The 20,708-nt window shown below is 51.8% G+C and overlaps 1 protein-coding gene across 1 annotated transcript in view; it reads right to left on the bottom strand.

Moving 5' to 3' along the window:
* CDH4 (cadherin 4) overlaps positions 1 to 20,708 on the bottom strand; it is a 562,448-nt gene that overhangs the window by 15,319 nt on the left and 526,421 nt on the right. Inside the window, exon 9 of the mRNA XM_061207811.1 lies at positions 12,861 to 12,998. Coding sequence (XP_061063794.1) covers positions 12,861 to 12,998 — 138 coding nt within the window. The remainder of the gene's footprint in view (positions 1 to 12,860; positions 12,999 to 20,708) is intronic.

Here is a 20,708-nt window from a genome sequence, read left to right on the forward strand (position 1 = left end):
GGCAGAAGGTGGGTGGTAGCGCCGTGGCCAGCGATGGAGACGGGAGCTGAGGTTTCTGCGCCCCATGGCAGCGGAAGGTGGGCGTACTCCCGGCGGAGCCCCCCGACCTGATGCACCCGGCTCTCGGAGTTTGTGGCCACTCACGTGCTTTGGCAGCTACTGTCTTAAATAACCAGGGTGGGTTCTGGTGCCGTCACCTGACAGGCCCCCCCGCCAGAGCCCAGTTTCAGTGCACCCCATGGGGGCCCTGTTGGGCGCCTCCACCAACTCTGCTCTGGTCCCCCGAGAATACGGGCCTGTGGTTTCACGGCATGGGGAGAGCTGCATATCCCGGAGACCAGTTCCTTCCAGACTTCTAGGTGCAGTTTATTTGAAAAGTCTATTTTAATTCATGCAAGTTTAATAAAGGTTCACAAAGAAGTGCCTTAAGCTGGTAAGTCTGGCTTAGGATTTTCTTATTAACCTTCCCCTAGCCATAATGAGTTTTAAATTTAATTTTTTTGGGTTTTCAGGCACAGGGAAAGCCTCTCCCACGCCCCGTGGGATGTAAAGACGGATATCTGGGAAAGGAAGAATTTGAAGAGTGTTGGAACGGAATTTCTTGCATTGCTGTAATCCAGAATTCACATGCACCCCCATCTCGAGAGGCAGGGTGGATTTCCTATTCGTGCCTGGGCCTTCCAGCACAATCCCAGCTCCTCTGCAGAAATCCGTGTGGCTCCTAGGGGAGGGTCACATTAGCAGAGTGGAGGATTTGGGTGGGAACAGTGAAGCCCAGCCAGGATTTAGGGAAGACCCCTCAGCCAGGCCGAGAGGACCGAGGATGGCAGAGCCTGTCCCCACAGACCCGGGGACCATCAGGGCACCTGCTCCATGGGGGACGCCAAGCTCCCTGAGATGATGCTTTTGTTTCTGGCCCCAGCATTCGAACCATCGCTGGTCCCAGCGCGGCTCAGGCCTGAGGACCTGGCCCTCCCCCAGGTGCCTTCTCTCTGGGCCCTGGACCCTGATATGGCCGAGGGTGTTAACTGCGAGGGGGGTGCCCCCCACCCAGTCCTCTCCTGAGCCAGGAGCTCAGGGATCGCCCTGGAACCCCATCCAGCCAGCATGCAGTCAAGGCCCCGCCCGCCTTGGAGCCCCAGGGGCTGCGTTGGCTTCTGTTGGAAAACGTGCATTCTCCTCTGACATTCCGATGGTTTTAATTTTTGTTTTGTTTTGTGTTTTGTTTTGAGTTTCTTTATCATTTGCAGTCAGAATTTCTAAGCCTCCCCTCCTTCTCTCCCTCACAGCCCACGGCACTTCCGAGCTCCTTCTCTCTTCTTTTCATTTTTCTGCAGCGCCAGGCCCCGGGGGCTCCGGCCCAGGGATGCGCGCCGAGGCACTGGTGCAGGGGAGCAGGAGGTGGTAGTGGCACAATGTTCTGGCGATTTTAACTTTTGAAATTTAGTTTCCTCTCCAGTAAAACGGTGACGATTTCTGTCGGCTTCTGAGTTTGGAATCAGAATCTGACGGGTGGGACCAGTGGCTCATAACGGGGGACCTGGCGGCTGACGTCCATCCTCCTCTACCCACAGGGAGGAGCCTGGGGCCCAGGGCCCGGGTGGTGACTCTGGAGCCTTGTCCCCTCCTTGCGGTGCTGCTGTGAGAACAGGTGAGTGACGCCCGGGACGTGGCCCTTGGGACGGATGCCAGCTCAGGGAGAGGACCCTGAAGCACCTCCCCAGCTTTTTGGTTCACAGACAGGCTTGATCACCCCCTTTCCAGAAAGAAGGGCTACTGGGTGCTTGCTGTCCTCTCTTCTGTCTTCAGACAACCCTGGGAGGGGACCCACCATGATCTCACCACCCCCTTTTAAAAAATATTTAGCCTAATTTTATTCATGCTTGCCTTGGAATGGGGAATAGGTCATCCAGTCAAATATACAGTAAAGACAAATATGTCCTATCACGTACAGTCTTGAACTGTAGTGCGATGTGCCTTAAGGACTCCCATCCTCCCTTTCTTAACAGATGAGGAAACTGGACTTGGAATGCATGTTCTGGTGCCTCCACCGTGAACCCCTCGCCCGCTGAAGGCAGAGCCGGGACCCTGTCTGCTCCGCCGCCCAGTCTGTGCCCCTGCGATGGAGGTCAGGTACCACCCGCGGCGTTTTTAGGGCAGAGAACAAACTTCCCTGTAGGTGAGCGGATGCTCCCAGCTTCACCTTGAGCCGTGAAACACTTATGCATCAAGAGGGGAAAACGTTCCGATGCTCAGAGAGGTCCGACTATCAGCCCAAGGGCACAAAGCTAGGAGGGACCCGGGGGTGGGCGGGGCGCAGAACGGGGCTTCCCGACTCCAGGAGACCCTCCTGTGGGCCTGTGTGTGGCTGGGTCTCAGGGCTTTGCTCCAGGACCTGAGGATGAGGCGGAGGGAGGCCCTTGGGTCGGGTCTGCGGCTGTGTCCTGGGGGCCTCGGCCCTACCCCAGTGGACCCGCCTCACCCTGCAGGGGTGCTGAGGTCAGTGGGCCCTCTGACGGCCGGACAGCCTCGTAGTGGCAGCAAGCAGAGCGCAGGCTTGGAGCAGGCGAAGGGAAAATGACTTCTAATTAACATTTAAGAATAGGAATCGGATCATGCAAATCCCCCCCCCCACCATCTCTTCAGCTTCTGCGGATTGTTCTTGATTAAGCTCCATAAAATTAGCCAGGCTGTGCAGGGGGTGCGGCCAGCCCTGGGCCTTCGCCCGCCCACCCCCACTGAGCCCAGCACATGGTGTCCGGGGGCCCTGCCTTCCACCCGTCCCGAGGGGGACATGTCATAACGTGTGACCCCGGGACATTAGCAACCCCAGCCATGCCAATCCACACACAACCACGCCGCCGCCCCACAGCCCCGACTGTAAGCAGGCTGGGCCTCGATGTGCTCTCCTGGCCTCCAGGGCCCGGGCCTGGCTGAGGCCGACTGGGGTGGAGGAGGGGCAGGGGCGACTCTGGGAAGAGGCAGCCGTTCCGAAAGCCCGGGGGAGCATCCTCCTGACGAACAGTCCCGGGAACCAGGCTGTGCCCACCTTTCCTTCATCCAGGCCTGCAGGCGGGAACTTTCCCCTGGGATGTGCCCCAAGGCACCTCCTTGGGTCACATGCAAACTCCCTCCTGGGTCTCAGTGTAATTCCCGGGCTGCCCCTTTTTCAGGCGTGTATGCGGATCCGGGGGTATCTTGTTGAGCATCTTCCCTCCCCTCGTGTGGACACCCCAGTGCAAACAGATCAGGAAGGTTCACCGCCCCCTCCTTTTCTCCTCCCCATCACTTCCTCACAGGCCATCTAGGACCCGGCCTTTCTAGGGGATCAGCGGGTGTTTGCAGGGTGGCTGGCGTGCAGGAGGGCAGACGAGATTCAGGCTAGAAGCAGGAGGAGCCACATGGGGGTCAGAGCAGGGCTGACCAGGGCTCGTCAAAGCCAGACCAGGGCTCGGGGCGGTGGGCGGAAGTGGTTCCCCGCGGACCTGCCCTGTGGGAGCTCGGGTGTGAGGGCAGCCCCGGGGCCCCTCTCTGGAGCTGTGGAAACCCGGGAAGGCAGGGCTGCTCCATCTCAGAAGGGGACGGGAGACACATTTGGGGTCTTGAAGGACAGAGCTGTGGTGCGAAGGTGGGCCCGAGGAAGCAGGAGATGTGGGTTGGACTCTGTCTCACTGTGTGACCTCAGGTGTCTCTGGTGGAAAAAGGGACAGCAGCTGTTTTCCTGACGGAGAAAACCCTCTTCTTAGGCAATACACTCAGAAGCCTTTAGGTGTGAGGGCATCATGCATACTACTGATTCTCAAGCAGCTCAGAAAGAATTCTGTGGGCACACCTCCAGGGAGCTGCGGGCACACATAGCATGGCGCTGACAGGGTAGACGTGCGCGGCTATTCTTTTTGTTTGCTTTAATTGGAGTACAGTTGATTTACAATGTGTGTTAGTTTCAGGTGTACAGCAAAGTGATTCAGTTATACACATATATATGTATATTCTTTTTCAGATTCTTTCCCCATACAGGTTATTAAAAAATATTGAGTAGAGTTCCCTGTGTTATACAGTAGGTCCTTGTTCTTTATCTATTTTACATATAGTAGTGTGTATATGTTACTCCCAACCTCCTAAATTATCCCCCGGCCCTTTGGTAACCATAAGTTTGTTTTCTATGTCTACGACTCTGTTTCTGTTTTGTAAATAAGTTCATTTGTATCATTTTTTTAGTTTCCACATGTAAGTGATATCATATGATATTTGTCTTTCTCTGTCTGACTTCACTTAGTATGATCATCTCTAGGTCCATCCATGTTGCTGCAAATGGCATTATTTCATTCTTTTTTTTATAGCTGAGTAATATTCCATTGTATATATGTACCATATCTTCTTTATCCATTCATCTGTCGATGGACATTTAGGTTGCTTCCACATCTTGGTTATTGTAAATAGTGCTGCAGTGAATACTGGGGTGCATGTATCTTTTCAAATTATGGTTTTCTCCAGATATATGCCCAGGAGTGGGATTGCTGGGTCATATGGTAGTTCTATATTCAGTTTTTTAAGGAACCTCCATACTGTTCTCCATAGTGGCTGCACCAATTTACATTCCCACCAACAGTGCAAGAGGGTTCCCTTTTCTCCACACCCTCTCCAGCATTTGTTGTTTGTAGATTTTCTGATGATGTCCATTCTAACTGGTGTGAGGTGATACTTCATTGCAGTCTTGATTTGCATTTCTCTAATTAGTGATGTTGAACATCTTTTCATGTGCCTTTTTGCCATCTATATGTCTTCTTTGGAGAAATTTCTACTTAGGTCTTCCGCCCATTTTTTGATTGGGTTTTTTTGATATTGAGCTGCATGAGCTGATTTTGGAGATGCATCCCTTGTCAGTCGCTTCATTTGAAAATATTTTCTCCCATTCCATAGGTTGTCTTTTCGTTTTCTTTATGGTTTCCTTTGCTACGCAAAAGCTCTTAAGTTTAATTATGTCCCATGTGTTTATTTTTGTTTTTGTTTTCATTACTCTGGAAGATGGATCCAAAGATGTATTGCTGCAATATGTCAAAGGGTGTCCTCCCTATGTTTTCCTCTAGGAGTTTTATAGTATCCGGTCTTATGTTTAAGTCTTTAATCCATTTTGAATTTATTTTTTGTATGGTGTTAGAGAATGTTCTAATTTCATTCTTTTACATGTAGCTGTACAGTTTCCCCAGCACTACTTATTGAAGAGACTGTCTTTTCTCCATTGTATATTCTTGCCTCCTTTGTCATAGATTGATAGGTGTGTGGGTTTATTTGTGGGCTTTTCTGTCCTGTTCCATTGATCTGTATTTCTGTTTTTGTGCAAGTACCATGCTGTTTTGATTACTGTAGCTTTGTAGTATAGTCTGAAGTCAGGGAGCCTGATTCCTCCAGCTCCGTTTTTCTTTCTCAAGATTGCTTTGGCTATTCGGGGTCTTCTGTGTTTTCAAACAAATTTTAAAACTTTCTGTTCTAGTTCTGTGAAAAATACCATAGGTAATTTGATAGGGATTTCACTGAATCTGTAGATTACCTTAGGTAGTATAGTCATTTTGACAATATTGATTCTCCCACTCCAAGAACTTGGTATATGCTTCCATCTGTTTTGTCATCTTCAATTTATTTCATCAGCATCTTACAGTTTTCGGAGTACAGGTTTTTTTTTTTTTTTCTCCTTAGGTAGGTTCATTCCTGGGTATTTTATTCTTTTTGATGCAACAGTAAATGGGATTGTTTCCTTAATTTCCCTTTCTGATCTTCTGTTAGTGTATAGAAATGCAACAGATTTCTGTGTATTAATTTTGTATCCTGCAACTTTACCAAATTCACTGATGAGCTCTAGTAGTTTTCTGGTAGCATCTTTAGGATTCTCAATGTATAGTGTAACGTCATCTGAAAATGGTGACAGTTTTGCTTCTTCTTTTCCAATTTGGATCCCTTTTATTTCTTTTTCTTTTCCAATTGCTGTGGCTAGGACTTCCAAAACTATGTTGAATAAAAGTGGCGAGAGTGGACATCCTTGTCTTGTTCTTTTTAAATTTATTTATTTTTATTTTTGGCTGCGTTGGGTCTTTGTTGCTGTGCGCAGGCTTTCTCTAGTTGCAGTGAGTGGGGGCTACTCTTGCTGTGGTGCGTGGGCTTCTCATTGCGGTAGCTTCTCTTGTTGCGGAGCACAGGCTCTAGGCGCACGGGCTTCAGTAGTTGTGGCATGTGGGCTCAGTAGTTGTGGCGCATGGGCTTAGTTGTGGCGCATGGGCTTAGTTGCTCCGCAGCATATGGGATATTCCCAGACCAGGGCTTGAACCCGTGTCCCCCGCATTGGCAGGCGTATTCTTAACCACTGCGCCACCAGGGAAGTCCCCTTGTCTTGTTCTTGATCTTAGAGGAAATGCTTTCAGCTTTTCACCATTGAGTATGATGTTAGCTGTGGGTTTGTCATATATGGCCTTTATTATGTTGAGGTAGGTTCCCTTTATGCCTACTTTCTGGACAGTTTTTTTTTTTTTTTAATCATAAATGGGTGTTGAATTTTATCAAAAGTTTTTTCTGCATCTATTGAGATGATCATATGATTTTATTCTTCAGTTTGTTAATGTGGTGTATCACACTGATTGATTTGCAGATATTGAAAAATCCTTGCATCCCTGGGATGGATCCCACTTGATCATGGTGTATGATCCTTTTAATGTACTGTTGGATTCGGTTTGCTAGTGGTTTGCTGAGGATTTTTGCGTCTGTGTTCATCAGTGATATTGGCCTGTAATTTTCTTTTTTTTTTGAAGTATCTTTGTCTGGTTTTGGTATCAGAATGATGGTGGCCTCATAGAATGAGTTTGGAAATGTTACTTCTGCAATTTTTTGGAATAGTTTCAGAAGGATAGGTGTTAACTCTTTTCTAAATGTTTGATAGAATTCACCTGTGAAACCATCTGGTCCTGGACTTTTGTTTGTTGGGAGTTTTTAAATCACAGATTCAATTTCGGTACTTGTAATTGGTCTTTTCATATTTTCTATTTCTTCCTGGTTCAGTTTTGGGAGATTGTACCTTTCTTGATGGGTCTTGCTAAAGTTTTATCAATTTTGTTTATCTTTTCAAAGCACCAGCTTTTACTTTAATTGATCTTTTTTTTATGGTTTTCTTAGTCTCTATTTCATTTATTTCTGCTCTGATCTTTATGATTTCTTTCCTTCCACTAACTTTGGGTTTTGTTTGTTCTTCATTTTTAGTTGCTTTAATGTAAGGTTAGGTTGTTTGAGATTTTTCTTTTTTCCTGAGGTAAGCTTGTATCGCTATAAACTTTCCTCTTAGAACTGCTTTTGCTGCGTTCCATAGCTTTTGGATCATAGTGTTTTCGTTTTCATTTGTCTCTAGGTATTTTTTGATTTCCTCAGTGATCCACTGGTTGCTCACTAGCATATTGAACAGCCTCCATGTAGCCTCCATGTGTTAGTGTTTTTTTGCAGTTTTTTTTCCTTGTAGTTGATTTCTAATCTCATAGTGTTGTGGTTGGAAAAGATGCTTGATATGATTTCAATTTTCCTAAATTTACTGAGGCTCACTTTGTGGCCCAGCACATGATCTATCCTGGAGAATATTCCATGTGCACTTGAAAAGAATGTGTATTCTGCTGCTTTCAGATAGAATGCTCTATAGATATCAATTAAGTGCATCTGGTCTAATGTGTCTAATGTGTCATTTAAGGCTTGTGTTTCCTTATTGATTTTCTGGATGATCTGTCCATTGATGTAAGTGGGGCGTTGAAGTCCCCCACTATTATTTGTTTACTGTCAATTTCTCCTTTTGTATCTGTTAACATTTGCCTTATATACTGTTTACATTTAAGGTAATTACTGATATGTATGTTCTTATTGGCATTTTGTTAATTGTTTTGCATTTGTTTTTGTAGGTCATTTTTCTTCCTTTCCTCTTTTGTTCTCTCTTCTTATGATTTGATGACTATCTTTAGTGTTGTGTTTGGATTCCTTTTTCTTTTTTGTGTGTATATCTATTATAGATTTTTGGTTTGTGGTTACCATGAGGTTTTGATATAGCAGTCTATATAAATATATGATTGTTTTAAATTGCTGATCTCTTAAGTTCAGACACATTTCCAGTATCCTGCATTTGTACTCTCCTCTTCTCACGACTGCTGGTGTTGATATCATTCTTGTGTGTGGATGATTTCCTACTTTTACTGTATGTTTGCCTTTACTGGTGAGCTTTCCCATTTCATCATTTTCGTGTTTCTAGTTGTGGCCTTTTCTTTTCCACTTAGAGAAGTTCCTTTAGTGTCTGTTGTAAAGCTGGTTTGGTGGTGCTAAATTCTTTTAGCTTTTGCTTGTCTACAAAGCTTTTGATTTCTCCATCAAATCTGAATGAGAGCCTTGCTAGGTATTCTTGGTTGTAGGTTTTTTCCTTTCATCACTTTAAATATATTCTGCCACTCCCTTCTGGCCTGCATAGTCTCTGCTGAAAAAAATCAGCTGATAATCGTTTTCTTTTTTTTTAAAATAAATTTATTTATTTTATTTATTTATTGTTGGCTGCGTTGGGTCTTCGTTGCTGCAAGCGGGCTTTCTCTAGTTGCAGTGAGCGGGGGCTACTCTTCATTGTGGTGGCTTCTCTTGTTGCGGAGCACAGGCTCTAGGCACGCAGGCTTCAGTAGCTGTGGCATGCAGGCTCAGTAGTTGTGGCTCGCGGGCTCTAGAGCGCAGGCTCAGTGGTTGTGGCACATGGGCTTAGTTGCTCCGCGGCATGTGGGATCTTCCCGGACCAGGGCTCAAACCCGTGTCCCCTGCATTGGCAGGCAGATTCTCAACCACTGCGCCACCAGGGAAGCCCTCAGCTGATAATCTTATGAGGATTCCTTTGTATGTTATTTGTTGCTTTTAATATTTTCTCTTTGTCTTTAATTTTTGTCAGTTTGATTTCTCTGTGTCTTGGCATGTTCCTCTTGGGTTTATCCTGTATCGGACACTCGGTGCTTCCTAGACTTGGGTGACTGTTTCCCTTCCCATGTTAGGGAAATTTTCAGCTATTATCTCTTCAAATATTTTCTCAGGCTCTCTCTCTCACTTTTCTCCTTCTGGGACCCCTATAATGCAAATGTTGGTGCATTGAATGTTGTCCCAGAGGTCTCTTAAACTGTCCTTCTTTCTTTTCATTCTTTTTTCTTTATCCTGTTCCACAGCAGTGATTTCCCCCATTCTGTCTTCCAGCTCACTTATCCATTCTTCTGCCTTATTTAGTCTGCTATGGATTCCTTCTAGTGTATTTTTCATTTCAGTTATTATATTCTTCAACTCTGGTTGTTCTTTATATTTTCTAATTCTTTGTTAAAAATTTCTTGTATTTTCTCACTCTGTGCATCCATTCTTTTTCCAAGATCTTGGATCATCTTTACGATCATTACTCTGAAGTCTTTCTCTGGTAGATTGCCTATCTCCACTTCACTTAGTTGTTCTTCTGGGGTTTTATCTTGTTCCTTCGTCTGGGATATATTCCTCTCCAATCTCATTTTGTCTAACTTTCTGTGATTGCAGTTTCCATTCTGCAGGCTGCAGGGCTGTGTTTCCTCTTGCTTCTGGTGTCTGCCCCCTGGTGGGTGAGGCTGGTCTAAGGGGCTTGTGCAGGCTTCCTGGTGGGAGGGACTGGTGCCTGCCCACTGGGGGGTGGAGCTGGGTCTTGTCCCTCTGGTGGGCAGGGCCGTGTCAAGGGGTGTGTCTAGGGGTGGCTGCGGCTCAGGAAGCCTTTAGGCAGCCTGTCTGCTGGTGGGTGGGGCCGAGTTCCTGCCCTGCTGGTTGCTTGGCCTGAGGCATCCCGGTGCTGGAGCCTGCAGGCTGTTGGGTGGGGCCGGGTCTTGGTGCTGGTGAGATGTCTGCCTCCTCGACAGTTCACATAGCTGAACACTCCCTGACATCGCCACCACCAGTGTCCGCATCCCCAGGGAGAGCCACAGCCACACCCCGCCTCCCCAGGAGACCCATCAAGAGCAGTAGGTAGGTCCAGCCCAGTGTCCTATGAAGTCACCGCCCTTGCCCTGGGGACCCAGTACATGTGATACGTTGTGTGCATCCTCCAAGAGTGGGGTCTCTGCTTCCCTGTGGAGCTGTGGAGTCCAGTGGAGCTCCTGCAGTCAAGCCCTGTTGGCTTTCAAAACCAAATGCTCTGGGGGCTCCTCCTCCTGATGCCAGACCCCCAGGCTGGGGAGCCTGAGTTGGGGCTCAGAACTCTCACTCCTGTGGGTGAACTTCTGTGATATAATTATTCTCCAGTTTGTGAACTGCCCACCCAGGGGGTATGGGATTTGATAATATTCTGAGTGTGCCCCTCCTACCATCTTGTTGTGGTTTCTTCTTTATATCCTTGGATGTAGAATATCTTTTTTGGCTGGGTCCAGTCTTTTTTATTTTTTAAAATTTATTTATTTTATTTTTGGCTGCGTTGGGTCTTCATTGCTGCACGTGGGCTTTCTCTAGTTGTGGCGAGCGGGGGCTACTCTTCGTTGTGGTGCACGGGCTTCTCACTGCGGTGGCTTCTTGTTGCGGAGCACGGGCTCCAGGCGCATGGGCTTCAGTAGTTGTGGCGCACGGGCTTAGTTGCTCCGCGACATGTGGGATCTTCCCGGACCAGGGCTCAAACCTGTGTCCCCTGCATTGGCAGGCGATTCTTAAGCACTGCACCACCAGGGAAGCCCCAGTCTTTCTTTTTTATTGATGACTGTTCAGCAGTTAGTTAGTTGTGATTTTGGTGCTTTTGTGTTAGGAGGTGAGCTCAAGGCCTTCTACTCCACCATCTTGTCTTCTCTCTGTGAGGCTATTCTTTTCCCTGTTTCTATTCTTGCAACTTTTCTGTGAGCTTGAAATTATTTCTAAACACATGTTGAAAAAAATTCCAAGGCTGTTTGGAATCTGTGGATATGGAAAGGTCTTCAAGACATATCATAAGAGGAAAAACCAAAAACAACGCAAGGGTCAGAGTGAAAACACAAGGGGCTCCTCCTCAAAGTAAGTCATTTTATACATTTTAAGGTGCTGTACCGTGTGTGTGAATTACCTAACCAAATACTCAAGTTAATTTTTAAAAAAGAGATAGATAATGATTAAGTGAAGCTGGGTGAGGCAATGAAAACTTGTTCCTAAAAGTTCCAAAGGATCCAAGCTGAGAATAGAAAGAACCCAGATGGGCGGGGCCCTATCTGACTGAACTGATACAACAACAAAGAAGGATCCCAGAGGCCTTATGCCACCGGGTGGGAGGCTCCAGGGAATCGTGTGTTCCGTGTGACTCCGTTTATATGACGTCCTAGAACAGGTAAAGCTCACCTTGGACGATGGGCCTGGGTTGCTGCTGGCCGGGGGGAAGGTTTCACTCAAGATTTGTGCCTCATACTGTAGGCACGTCAGACCTCAGTGCAGCGAACAAGGAGCTGCTCTCCTCATGTCCAGACTCCCTGGGACGCTGCTCCTGAGCCCTTCCTGCCACTGCCCACTGGCCTTGGAGAGCAAACAGAATGGAAGCCATCCCACCCTAAGCAGGGGGCAGAGGCCTGAGCTGCTCCCTCTGTGGGGCAATCTGCCATCTGCCCACCAGATGGCGCTGTGCCCTCATGGCTGAGGCTGCCCTCCTCTGGCTTGGTCCAGCCGGACACAGAGCCTAGGACTCTGAGATGCCTCATTGCAGGGATGTGGGGACTCCAGAATTTGGAGCCTGTGGGGGGTGGGGAAGCAGGATGAGGGCACGCGGGGACGCTGTGGTGGGGCTCCCTGTGAGGGGCTCTGGCCTGCGAGATGCCTTCACGGCAAGCTGACCCACCCACTGGGAGAATGAGGGGTCTCCTCTCTGTCCCCCCCCCCTGCTCCACCAGTGGGCTGAGCGGCTCTGGACAAGTGACTCAGCTCCTCTGAGCCTCAGCACCCTCCTCCATAACTGGGTCCCGAGGCTCACGGGGCCGGTGGGGACCAGAGGTCGACCAGGAAGCCCAGGCTGCTGCCTGGTGGAGCCGGGGAGCTCCACAGCCGGGCTTGCGCTCCAGTTCTTCTGTTACTGTTATTGCTGTTACTCTCTCATCCACTCGGTGCCGCGGGGGTGAGACCCTGGGGGGAGGGGGCGGCCTCCGCCTCCCAGCACTGCCCTGGGAGTCCTCGCTGACCCTCCCCTCTGCCCATCTGGCCCCTGCATCTGCCGCATTTCTGGACGGGCACCCGCAGGGTGGGTATATGTTCCCATCCTGTCAGCAGCCCCACCCCGGGGGGCGTGGCCCAAAAGACGCAGCTCCTTTGGAATCCAGAGGAACCGGGAGCCCGTGACTCGTGGCTCTGTGATCCCTCGGCTCTGCCGCGAGGGCGTTCCTGTGGTCATTTGGCTCTGGGCAGCCTGGCACGTGGCCTGGTCACAGCCCGCCGGCCGTGCCCGGAGGGGCAGGACATACAACGTGTCCCCCACGCCCCGCTGTCCCCCTGCTGATGGTGGGCCGTGGAGGGCCAGCCACGGTCCTGCCGCAGGGACCTGCCCTGTCCCCAGGCGTCCCCCAGACAGTCCTGCCTGGCACGCAGCCACGCACACCCCCCACACTGGCTGGCCCTGGAGCCCAAACACCGCTGGTCAACTCCTCTGGATTCAGGAGGAGTGTCCAACTCACTCTGCCCTGGGAGCCTCTCCAGGTGTCAGCCAGTGCTCAGTATCGGGCCTGCAGACACCTGGAGCTCCTCTCCGGCTCAGCCCCCCGCCGCTCGGGGCCTTTGTTAACAGCCTGTCTGTTTGTCAAGCTCCTTCCATCAGGTGGCAGCAGAGAGAGAAGCAACCCGAACGCCCGGGAACTGTCCCCGAGGGGACGTGCACTCACCGTGCTGGCAGTGAACTCTGGCGGGTTGTCGTTCACGTCCGTCACCGTGATGATGGCTGTGGCTGTGTTGGAGAGGCCATAGTTCAGGTTTCCTTCCATGTCTGTGGCTTGGACAATGACTGTGTACTGCTGAACTTTCTAGAAGGGGATGAGGGGAAGGAACAGAGCATCAGTTTGGATTTTAGTTTACAGGCTGTTTATACTTTCATTAAAGAAATATATTCCCCGGATGGACTCAGCTGGGTCACCTTCCTGCCCGGGGGTGCTGGCCGCAGGGCGCTCGGCAGGTGACCTGGCAGAAGAAAGTTCTCACTTGCGGTGGGTGGTGAAGTCTCTGCCTTCATCTCAGTGCCTGGCTTCCACGGGTGTAGATCGAGGTAGAAAGAAGGAAAAGGGGGCCTGGACCACACAGCACGCTGTGCTGGGTTTGCCAGACCAGGGGTGGACAGTTTGCAAAGAGGGGCGACCCTCAGACGTTTGTCTGCGGGGACCTCATTTCTTTAGCATCCTCAGTGTCAAGTTCAGCCTCAGTCCAGAACTTCGAACAGGAGAAGGGAAGTCAAGCCCTCTCCCCCCTCTCTGCAGGTGCACAGATGCCAGCACACTCCGTGTCTGAACACAGCCTGGAAGGAGTGGTTAGCGTTCGGACGCAGGTGTGAATTTAAAAGGCAAATGATGCTTGATGGGGACGGCGAGTTTCACTGGGCACTGAAGGGGCCTCCCAGCCCTTCTCCACCCAGGCCTCACCCGGACCCACTGGTGCAGCAACTCCAGGCCAGCAGAGGGGGCCTTGCCACACCCCTGTTCTGAGCAGAGGCCGCAGGTGTTTCCACTATGACAGGTGAGGACGAGCCTGGCGGGCAGCTCTCTGCTGGGACCACAGCCCACCTCTCACTGGCACCATTAGGGAGGGAGGGTTCTGGGGTCCAGGGCAGAAAGGGACCTTCTGAAATGCCTCCAAGGAATGAACGATCCCAAGTCCTGCTCCCCTAAGAGGTTCAGGGAAGAGCCCACTTCTCAGCCCCATGATTCAGGGAAATGTGCTCAGGATCCCTAGGGGGCTCTGGAAGGAATTATAAACAGCAGACGGTCACAAACTGCCACTCTCTTTCCCTCCCTCCCAGCCTCCCTCCATCCACTCATCCACTCCTCCATCCATCCATGAGTCCCTCCATCTCTCTCTCTCCTTCCCAGACCCACAGCCCATGTGGGAAAGCAGGACAGCCGCATGTAAATCAATGAAATTAGAACACTCCCTCTCACACCATACACATAAATAAATAAACTCAAAATGGCTTAAAGACTTAGACATGACACCATAAAACTCCTAGAAGAGAACATAGGCAAACCATTCTCTGACATAAATCGTAGCAATGTTTTCTTAGGTCAGTCTCCCCAGGCAATACAAATAAAAGCAAAAATAAACGTTAGCTTTTGCACAGCAAAGGAAACGATAAACAAAATGAAAAGACAACCTACAGACTGCGAGCAAATATTTGCAAATGATGCGACCGACAAGGGCTTAATCTCCAAAATATACAAACAGCTCACAACTCAATAACAAAAAACCAAACAACCCAATCAAAAAATGCGCAGAAGACCTAAATAGACATTTCTCCAAAGAAGACATATAAATGGCCAAGAGGCACGTGAAAAGATGCTCAACATCGCTAATTATTAGAGAAATGCAAATCAAAATTACAAAGAGATACCACCTCACAGCAGTCAGAATGGCCATCATCAAAAAGTCTACAAACAATAAATGCTGGAGAGGGTGTGGAGAAAAGGGAACCCTCCTACACTGTTGGTGAGAATGTAAATTGGTACAACCAATGGAGAACAGTATGGAGGTTCCTTAAAAAAACTAAAAATAGAGTTACTGTATGATCCTGCAGTCCCACTCCTGGGCATATACCCAGAGAAAACCATAACCCGAAAAGATACATGCACCCCAATGTTCACAGCAGCACTGTATACTATAGCCAAGACATGGAAGCAACTTAAATGTCCATGGACAGATGTATGGATAAAGAAGATGTGGTACATATATACATGGAATACTACTTAGCCATAAAAAAGAATGAAATAATACCATTTACAGCAACATGGATGGGCCTAGAGGTGATCATACTAAGTGAAGTAAGTCAGAGAAAGACAAATACCATATGATATCACTTATATGTGGAATCTTAAAAAAAAGGTACAAATGAACTTATTTACAAAACAGAAACAGACTCACAGACACAGAAAACAAACTTACCAAAGGGGAAAGGGAGGGGAGGGATAAATTAGGAGTTTGGGATTAACAGACTCACACTACTGTATATAAAATAGATAATCAACAAGTTCCTACTGTATGGCATGGGGAATTATATTCGATATCCTGTAATAAACCATAATGGGAAAGAATATGAAAAATATATGGCTTTATATATGTATAACTGAATCACTTTACTGCACACCTCAAACTAACACAACACTGTAAATCAAATGTACTTCAATAAAAAAAACAAGATGTTTGGTGGCCCTGGGCTCTGACATCAGGCATCACAAACCAGGTACCTCCCGGACAGGCCTCATGGTGATGCCACAACCTTCTCAGGGAATGAGGGCCGGGGAAACCAGAGAGGCTTCCAGGAGGTGGTGGGCTGTTCTGCCCAGAGGTGACAGGATGAGTGAGGGCTGAGTGGAGGGTGTGGACCAGAGCTGGGAGGTGGCTCGGGGGGCTCACACTGTCTCCCACCCAGACGGATGCCCGGCCTCCACCTCTGTCAGCGCCGCAGCCCGCGTGCCCAGGGCCGGCGTGCAGCTGGGGGGTGGCGGTGCTAACTCTGCCCATCCCCCCGTCCCTCCCCCCCCCCCCCCCCCCCCGCTGCCACCCTGGCTCTTATTCCAAGAGGCCTCCCCCGGGAGTGAGCCTCTCAGAGGAGCAGGAAACAGCTCCTTGGCACACGGCTGGGGCGTCCCTTCAAGGGATTAAGTATCTGGAGGAGGAGAGTGAGGAGAGCACGTCGGGGCCTCTGAACAGGCTCCTAGGTAAGGGGCGAGAGGGGAGGGGCCCCAGTGCTGTGCTGGGCCCAGTGTTCCCACCTGGGAGATGGGGCAGGGCCACGTGCCCGAAATAGCGAGCGGGAAAGCAGTTCCAAGGCCAGGACAGTCACTGCTCTTCCCCCCTCACCTGCTCTGACACCGGCCAGACCCTGGGGACCCACCTCGTGCTGGGCCCCTGTTCCCGCTGCCAAGAACCGGCTGTGACGGTGCCTCCAGGGGACCCCCTCCCTCGCCGCAGCATGGATCTGCCCTCCTCACAGCCCCACAGTCCTTGGGATCAACCCCTCTGACAGCCACTCAACAAACATGGGCCTGACTCTCCTGGGAGATGGAGAGCACCCCGAGGGTGGCCTCACACTCAGGCTGGGCCCCTGGAAGCCCAGCCTGGAGCCGGTACACAGAATGCACTCAGTCCGTGCTTGTTACACGAACTGAGCGCACGTCTAAACAGCTGATGTTGTTTTTTTTTGTGAACGTGGTTAGAACCTGCACCCAAGGAGACATGAAAAAATCAAAGAAATAGCTTACAATTGCTTGGGTGCTATGTCATACTTTGAAAGTTTTCTCACAAAAGATTAATAACTCTTGCCTCCTTCCCTTCTTCCTCTCTCCCTCATCCATCTACCTACCCAACTCCTCATCCATCCATCCTTCATCTGTGCATCCATCCATCCTTCATCCATCCATCCATCCATCCTTCATCTACAGGGACCCCTCCCTCTGTTAGGTGCATCACAACCACCCAGTGAGGTGGCTGAGGTCCTCTCAGCTGTTCACGAGATAAACGACCTCAGGGAGCGGGGAGCGGCTTCCCCTGGAGGTGCCACGAGAGCCAGTTCTTGAAAGGAGAGTGCGGCGCTCACCAGAGAGGGAAGCGGGGACAGGCACGATGTGGGTCCCCAGGGTCGGGGTGGTGTTGGGGCAGGTGAGGGACAGAAGCACGGGGACTGTCCCGGGCTAGGAAGGGCTTTCCTGCTCACAAAGCTTTCGGTGATGTGGCCCTGCCCCATCTCACAGGTGGGGACGCTGAGTCTCATGATGTCCCCAGTGGCACACAGCAAACCAGAGGCTGCTGGAGCGGCCGCTGGGATTCCTGATGCGGGTTGGCGCCTCTGTGACGGATGAATGCAGACGGCTCCGTGTTGCCCAGGCAGCGACGTCGGCCAAGATGCTAGTAGGCCTCTTTCTGAATGTGGCACAGAAGGTACCCAAGGGCATGGCAGCGCCCTCCTTAACCCGCTTCCCCCCGACTGCACGGTCAGGATCCACCTCCATGTGTGTGGACAGGTGCACGCTCAGAAATCCATCGGGCCCTTGACCTCAGAACCTTGCTCAGGGCAGGGGTCCCTCCTTCGCGACTTCTGTGCCTCTGGACCCCAGCAGGGAATAAGCGCCCCTCCCTCTTGCCCATCAAAGGCGGCTGGTCATCTCTGGTCACTGCTGCCTCAGCTGGGACATGGCAGCGACAGGCTGGGGACAGTACCAGTGCCAGGGTGGGTAGACCGACACACCAAACCCAAACCTCGGGTCTCCGTGTGCCCTCGGCGAGGGTCCTGCCCAGAGCATCCCGGATCCAGCTAGGCCTGAAGGCACCCTCTGTGTTCAATCACATGAGCCACTTATTCCTCTTTTTTGTTTGATCCAGTTGGAGCCGGTTTCTGTCCTCTGCCACAGAAGGGGGTCTGACCGTCCCACCTGTTACTGCCATTCTTTTTGTGAGGGACATTATCACAGGAAGAACAGTGGGGCGACCGGGGACCTAATGCACGAAGAGAACAAGATTCTGCTGATGTTTTCCCAGCACACTGTCCCCGACCCTCCGGGGCACCGACGGGGCCTGAGGGCAGACTCGGGGCCCGACGGTCGTGGCCTCAGTCGGGGTGCCGTGGTGAGGGCTCCGCCATCTGGCCTCGCCAGAGTCACCCCCACAGTGCAGACAGACACCGTGCCCTCTGTCCAGTTCTGTCTTAGATCATCCCGTACAGCTAAGGCTTCCTTGCACTTCAATAACCACGTTTAGAAGCGGTTTATGCCGCTGCTGTAAATGGCAAATGAGCGTCACCTGCCACAAATAGAAATCGGTCCTGAACACGACTGTGTATTTTTAAAGGTCCATCTGTGAATGTCCAGGCCCAGTGCACGAAGCACATGGGGGGACCCAGGCCGACGGAGCCAGGAGACGCCCCCCGCAGTGGTTGCCCGTCACCTCTCGCCATGTGGAGAGACACGCAGGCTGAGGGGCCCGCCCCACCCCCGGCTGGTAGGCTAACACGGAGCGGGTCCCAGGGCTCCTGTGCTAAAACCCGCCCTGGCTCTCTCCCTGGGCGGAAGCAGAGGCCTACAGGCCACCGGTCCCGGGGCAGGCGGGGCCCGCTGGCCTCACGCTCTCTCCTCCACCACAATCCACGGGGCCTCCTTGCTGCTCCTCAGCGCCATGGCGCCCTCCAGGCCGGTGCCCTCCAGGCCGGTGCAGGGCTGTTCCGCCCGCTCCCACCAGCAAGGCCTTTCCTGCCTCCCTGAATAGAATACAAACGCTGCCCCACACCTGCTCCCCCTGCCTGCCACCCGCTCTCCCGAGACTCTGTTTTTCTTCTCAGCGTCAGCGTGACCACCCTCCGCTTGCTCCTGCCCCACGAGCAGGGCTCCAGAGCCCAGGACTTCACGCTCAGTGCTGTCTCTCCGGCGTCTAGAACACGCCTGCATGCTGTCCGTGGGTGGCGGGGACGATGTCGCCCTCCCTGGGCGCTGGCGGTGACTGTCGGTGGGCACAGCTCGGCGAGGCCGGGGGCACAGCTTGGACAGGTCTGCCCCAGGACAGCCGGGCACAGGACGGGGGTGGGCATCGGGGACGCCCCTTGGGCTGACCCACACCACAGGTCTGGCGGCAGAAATGTTTCCAGAGCTCCTAGAATACAGACCACAGCAGGCGGAATGGGGAAGTGGGCTCCTGGGGGTCAGTGTTGAATGGAGACCCCCTCAGGGCTGGCTGACCTTGCAGGGCTGAGGCATCCAGAGTCCCACCGCAGGGCACGCACAGGCTCTGCCAGCCCCGACGTGGAAGGCTCCGGCCAGCCTGGGGGGTTCTGGAGGCGGGAACTGGGGATGCAGAGCAGGAGGGAGCCGGCTGGGTCTCCCATCTGACCACAAATTCACCTTTGCCGCCCAGGCCCTGCTTTGTGCGGCTGTCACGGGGAAGAAAACACACATGATCATAGCTCAGGAGCCCACTGTCCAGCGCGGGCAGCTTCACCCTAAACGGGTCATGCATGGGCCACGGCGGGCGGGCCTGAGATGGACGGCGCTTGGCTGCTGGGGCCTTGGCCACCCACCTCTGTTCCCACCCTGGTCTCGTCGGCCAGCAGGGATCACAGAGGTTATTCTTTTTGGGCAATAAAGACAAACCCAAATCTAAGTCCCATCAGGAGCCTCAGAACATGGAAATAGGGCCTCTGTACATAAAGTGAAGGTAAGGATCGAGATGGGACCACCTGGGTTAGGGCGGCCCCAATCCAGTGACAGGTGTCCTGGTGAGAGGAGATGAGGGGAGAGGACACAGGGAGGAGGTGGCCACTCGAGATGGGGGCAGAGACTGGAGTGCCCACAAGCGAAGGACGCTGGCAGAAGCACAGGAGGTGTTCCACGACCCTCCAGAAGGAACCAGCACGGCCTGCATTTGGGATCTCTGGCCTCCAGAGCTGGGAGAGCATGCGATTCTGTTGTCTGATGGCGCCCAGTGTGTGGTCACCCAGGAACTGCATAATGGCCTCAGGCTCCCCCTTGCCAGGCCGCTGGACGCATCTGAGATACCCCCTTCCCCATGCTGGCCTTGCTCCAAGCAGATGGTGAGATCCCACTTGGAGAGGCTTCCCCTGAGACCCCGTGGCCTCACCGTCTGGGCTCTGTCCATCTCACCGCCCGGCGGGAAGGAGGCAGGCCCAGGGCTGGAGGGCTGGGAGGAGGGACGTCACCCCAACCTCGCCTCTGGGACCAGCCGACACTGCACAGGGCCGAGCAGGAAACAGGAGGATTCATGCCCACAGCAAAGGGAGGGGCTTAACCAGAGAAGAGGAAGAAAAGTGTCGCCGTTGTCACGTGACTGACTGCAGCCAGAAGTCACTCGGTCTTTCTTGTCTCCTTAATCATAGAATCACAGCCTCTACACGGGGCCGTTATGGGCTGCTGCCCTCAGAAGACACTGGAGAGAAACATGGGGACATATGCAGGTGTGTGTTATGCATGTGTGTATGCATGTGCATATTTGTGTACTAGTGCACATATGTGTATGTGATAGGCACATGTATACATGTGTGCAAGTATGCACACATGTGTATGTATGTATCCATGTGTGCACGCACATGTGTATGTGCCTGTGAACGTGTGCACATTTGTGTGCCTGAGTGTGTGTTGGACAGACAACCACCACTAGAGGGCGGGCCGGTCCTGCTTTGGGGAGCAGGGTGGGGGGTCCTTCCTGGCCATGGCGGAGGCCGGAAGAAAATCCATCAAGAAGGAAGAAACAGGGGCTGGGACCCAGCAGAACCCAGTGCCTCCCTGTGGACAGGGCCTCTGAGATCCAGGCCAGCTCAGCCTGGGCACCGGACTGGGCATCGCGGGAGCACTGGGGGGACGCGGGTCCAGGCTCCGCTGTGGCTTTTGTTTCAGAAAGTATACTTTTCAGACTTAATAACGGTCACTGTTTTCTCTTTCACCAAATCCCGTTGTGGAGGGGTATCTAGAGGCCGGGAGTGGGTGGGCAGGGCCCATGCGCACCCCCGGGAAGCATCCCTGGACACAGAC

This window comes from Eubalaena glacialis, chromosome 13, assembly GCF_028564815.1.
Source record: "Eubalaena glacialis isolate mEubGla1 chromosome 13, mEubGla1.1.hap2.+ XY, whole genome shotgun sequence".
Taxonomy (NCBI): Eukaryota; Metazoa; Chordata; class Mammalia; order Artiodactyla; family Balaenidae; genus Eubalaena; species Eubalaena glacialis.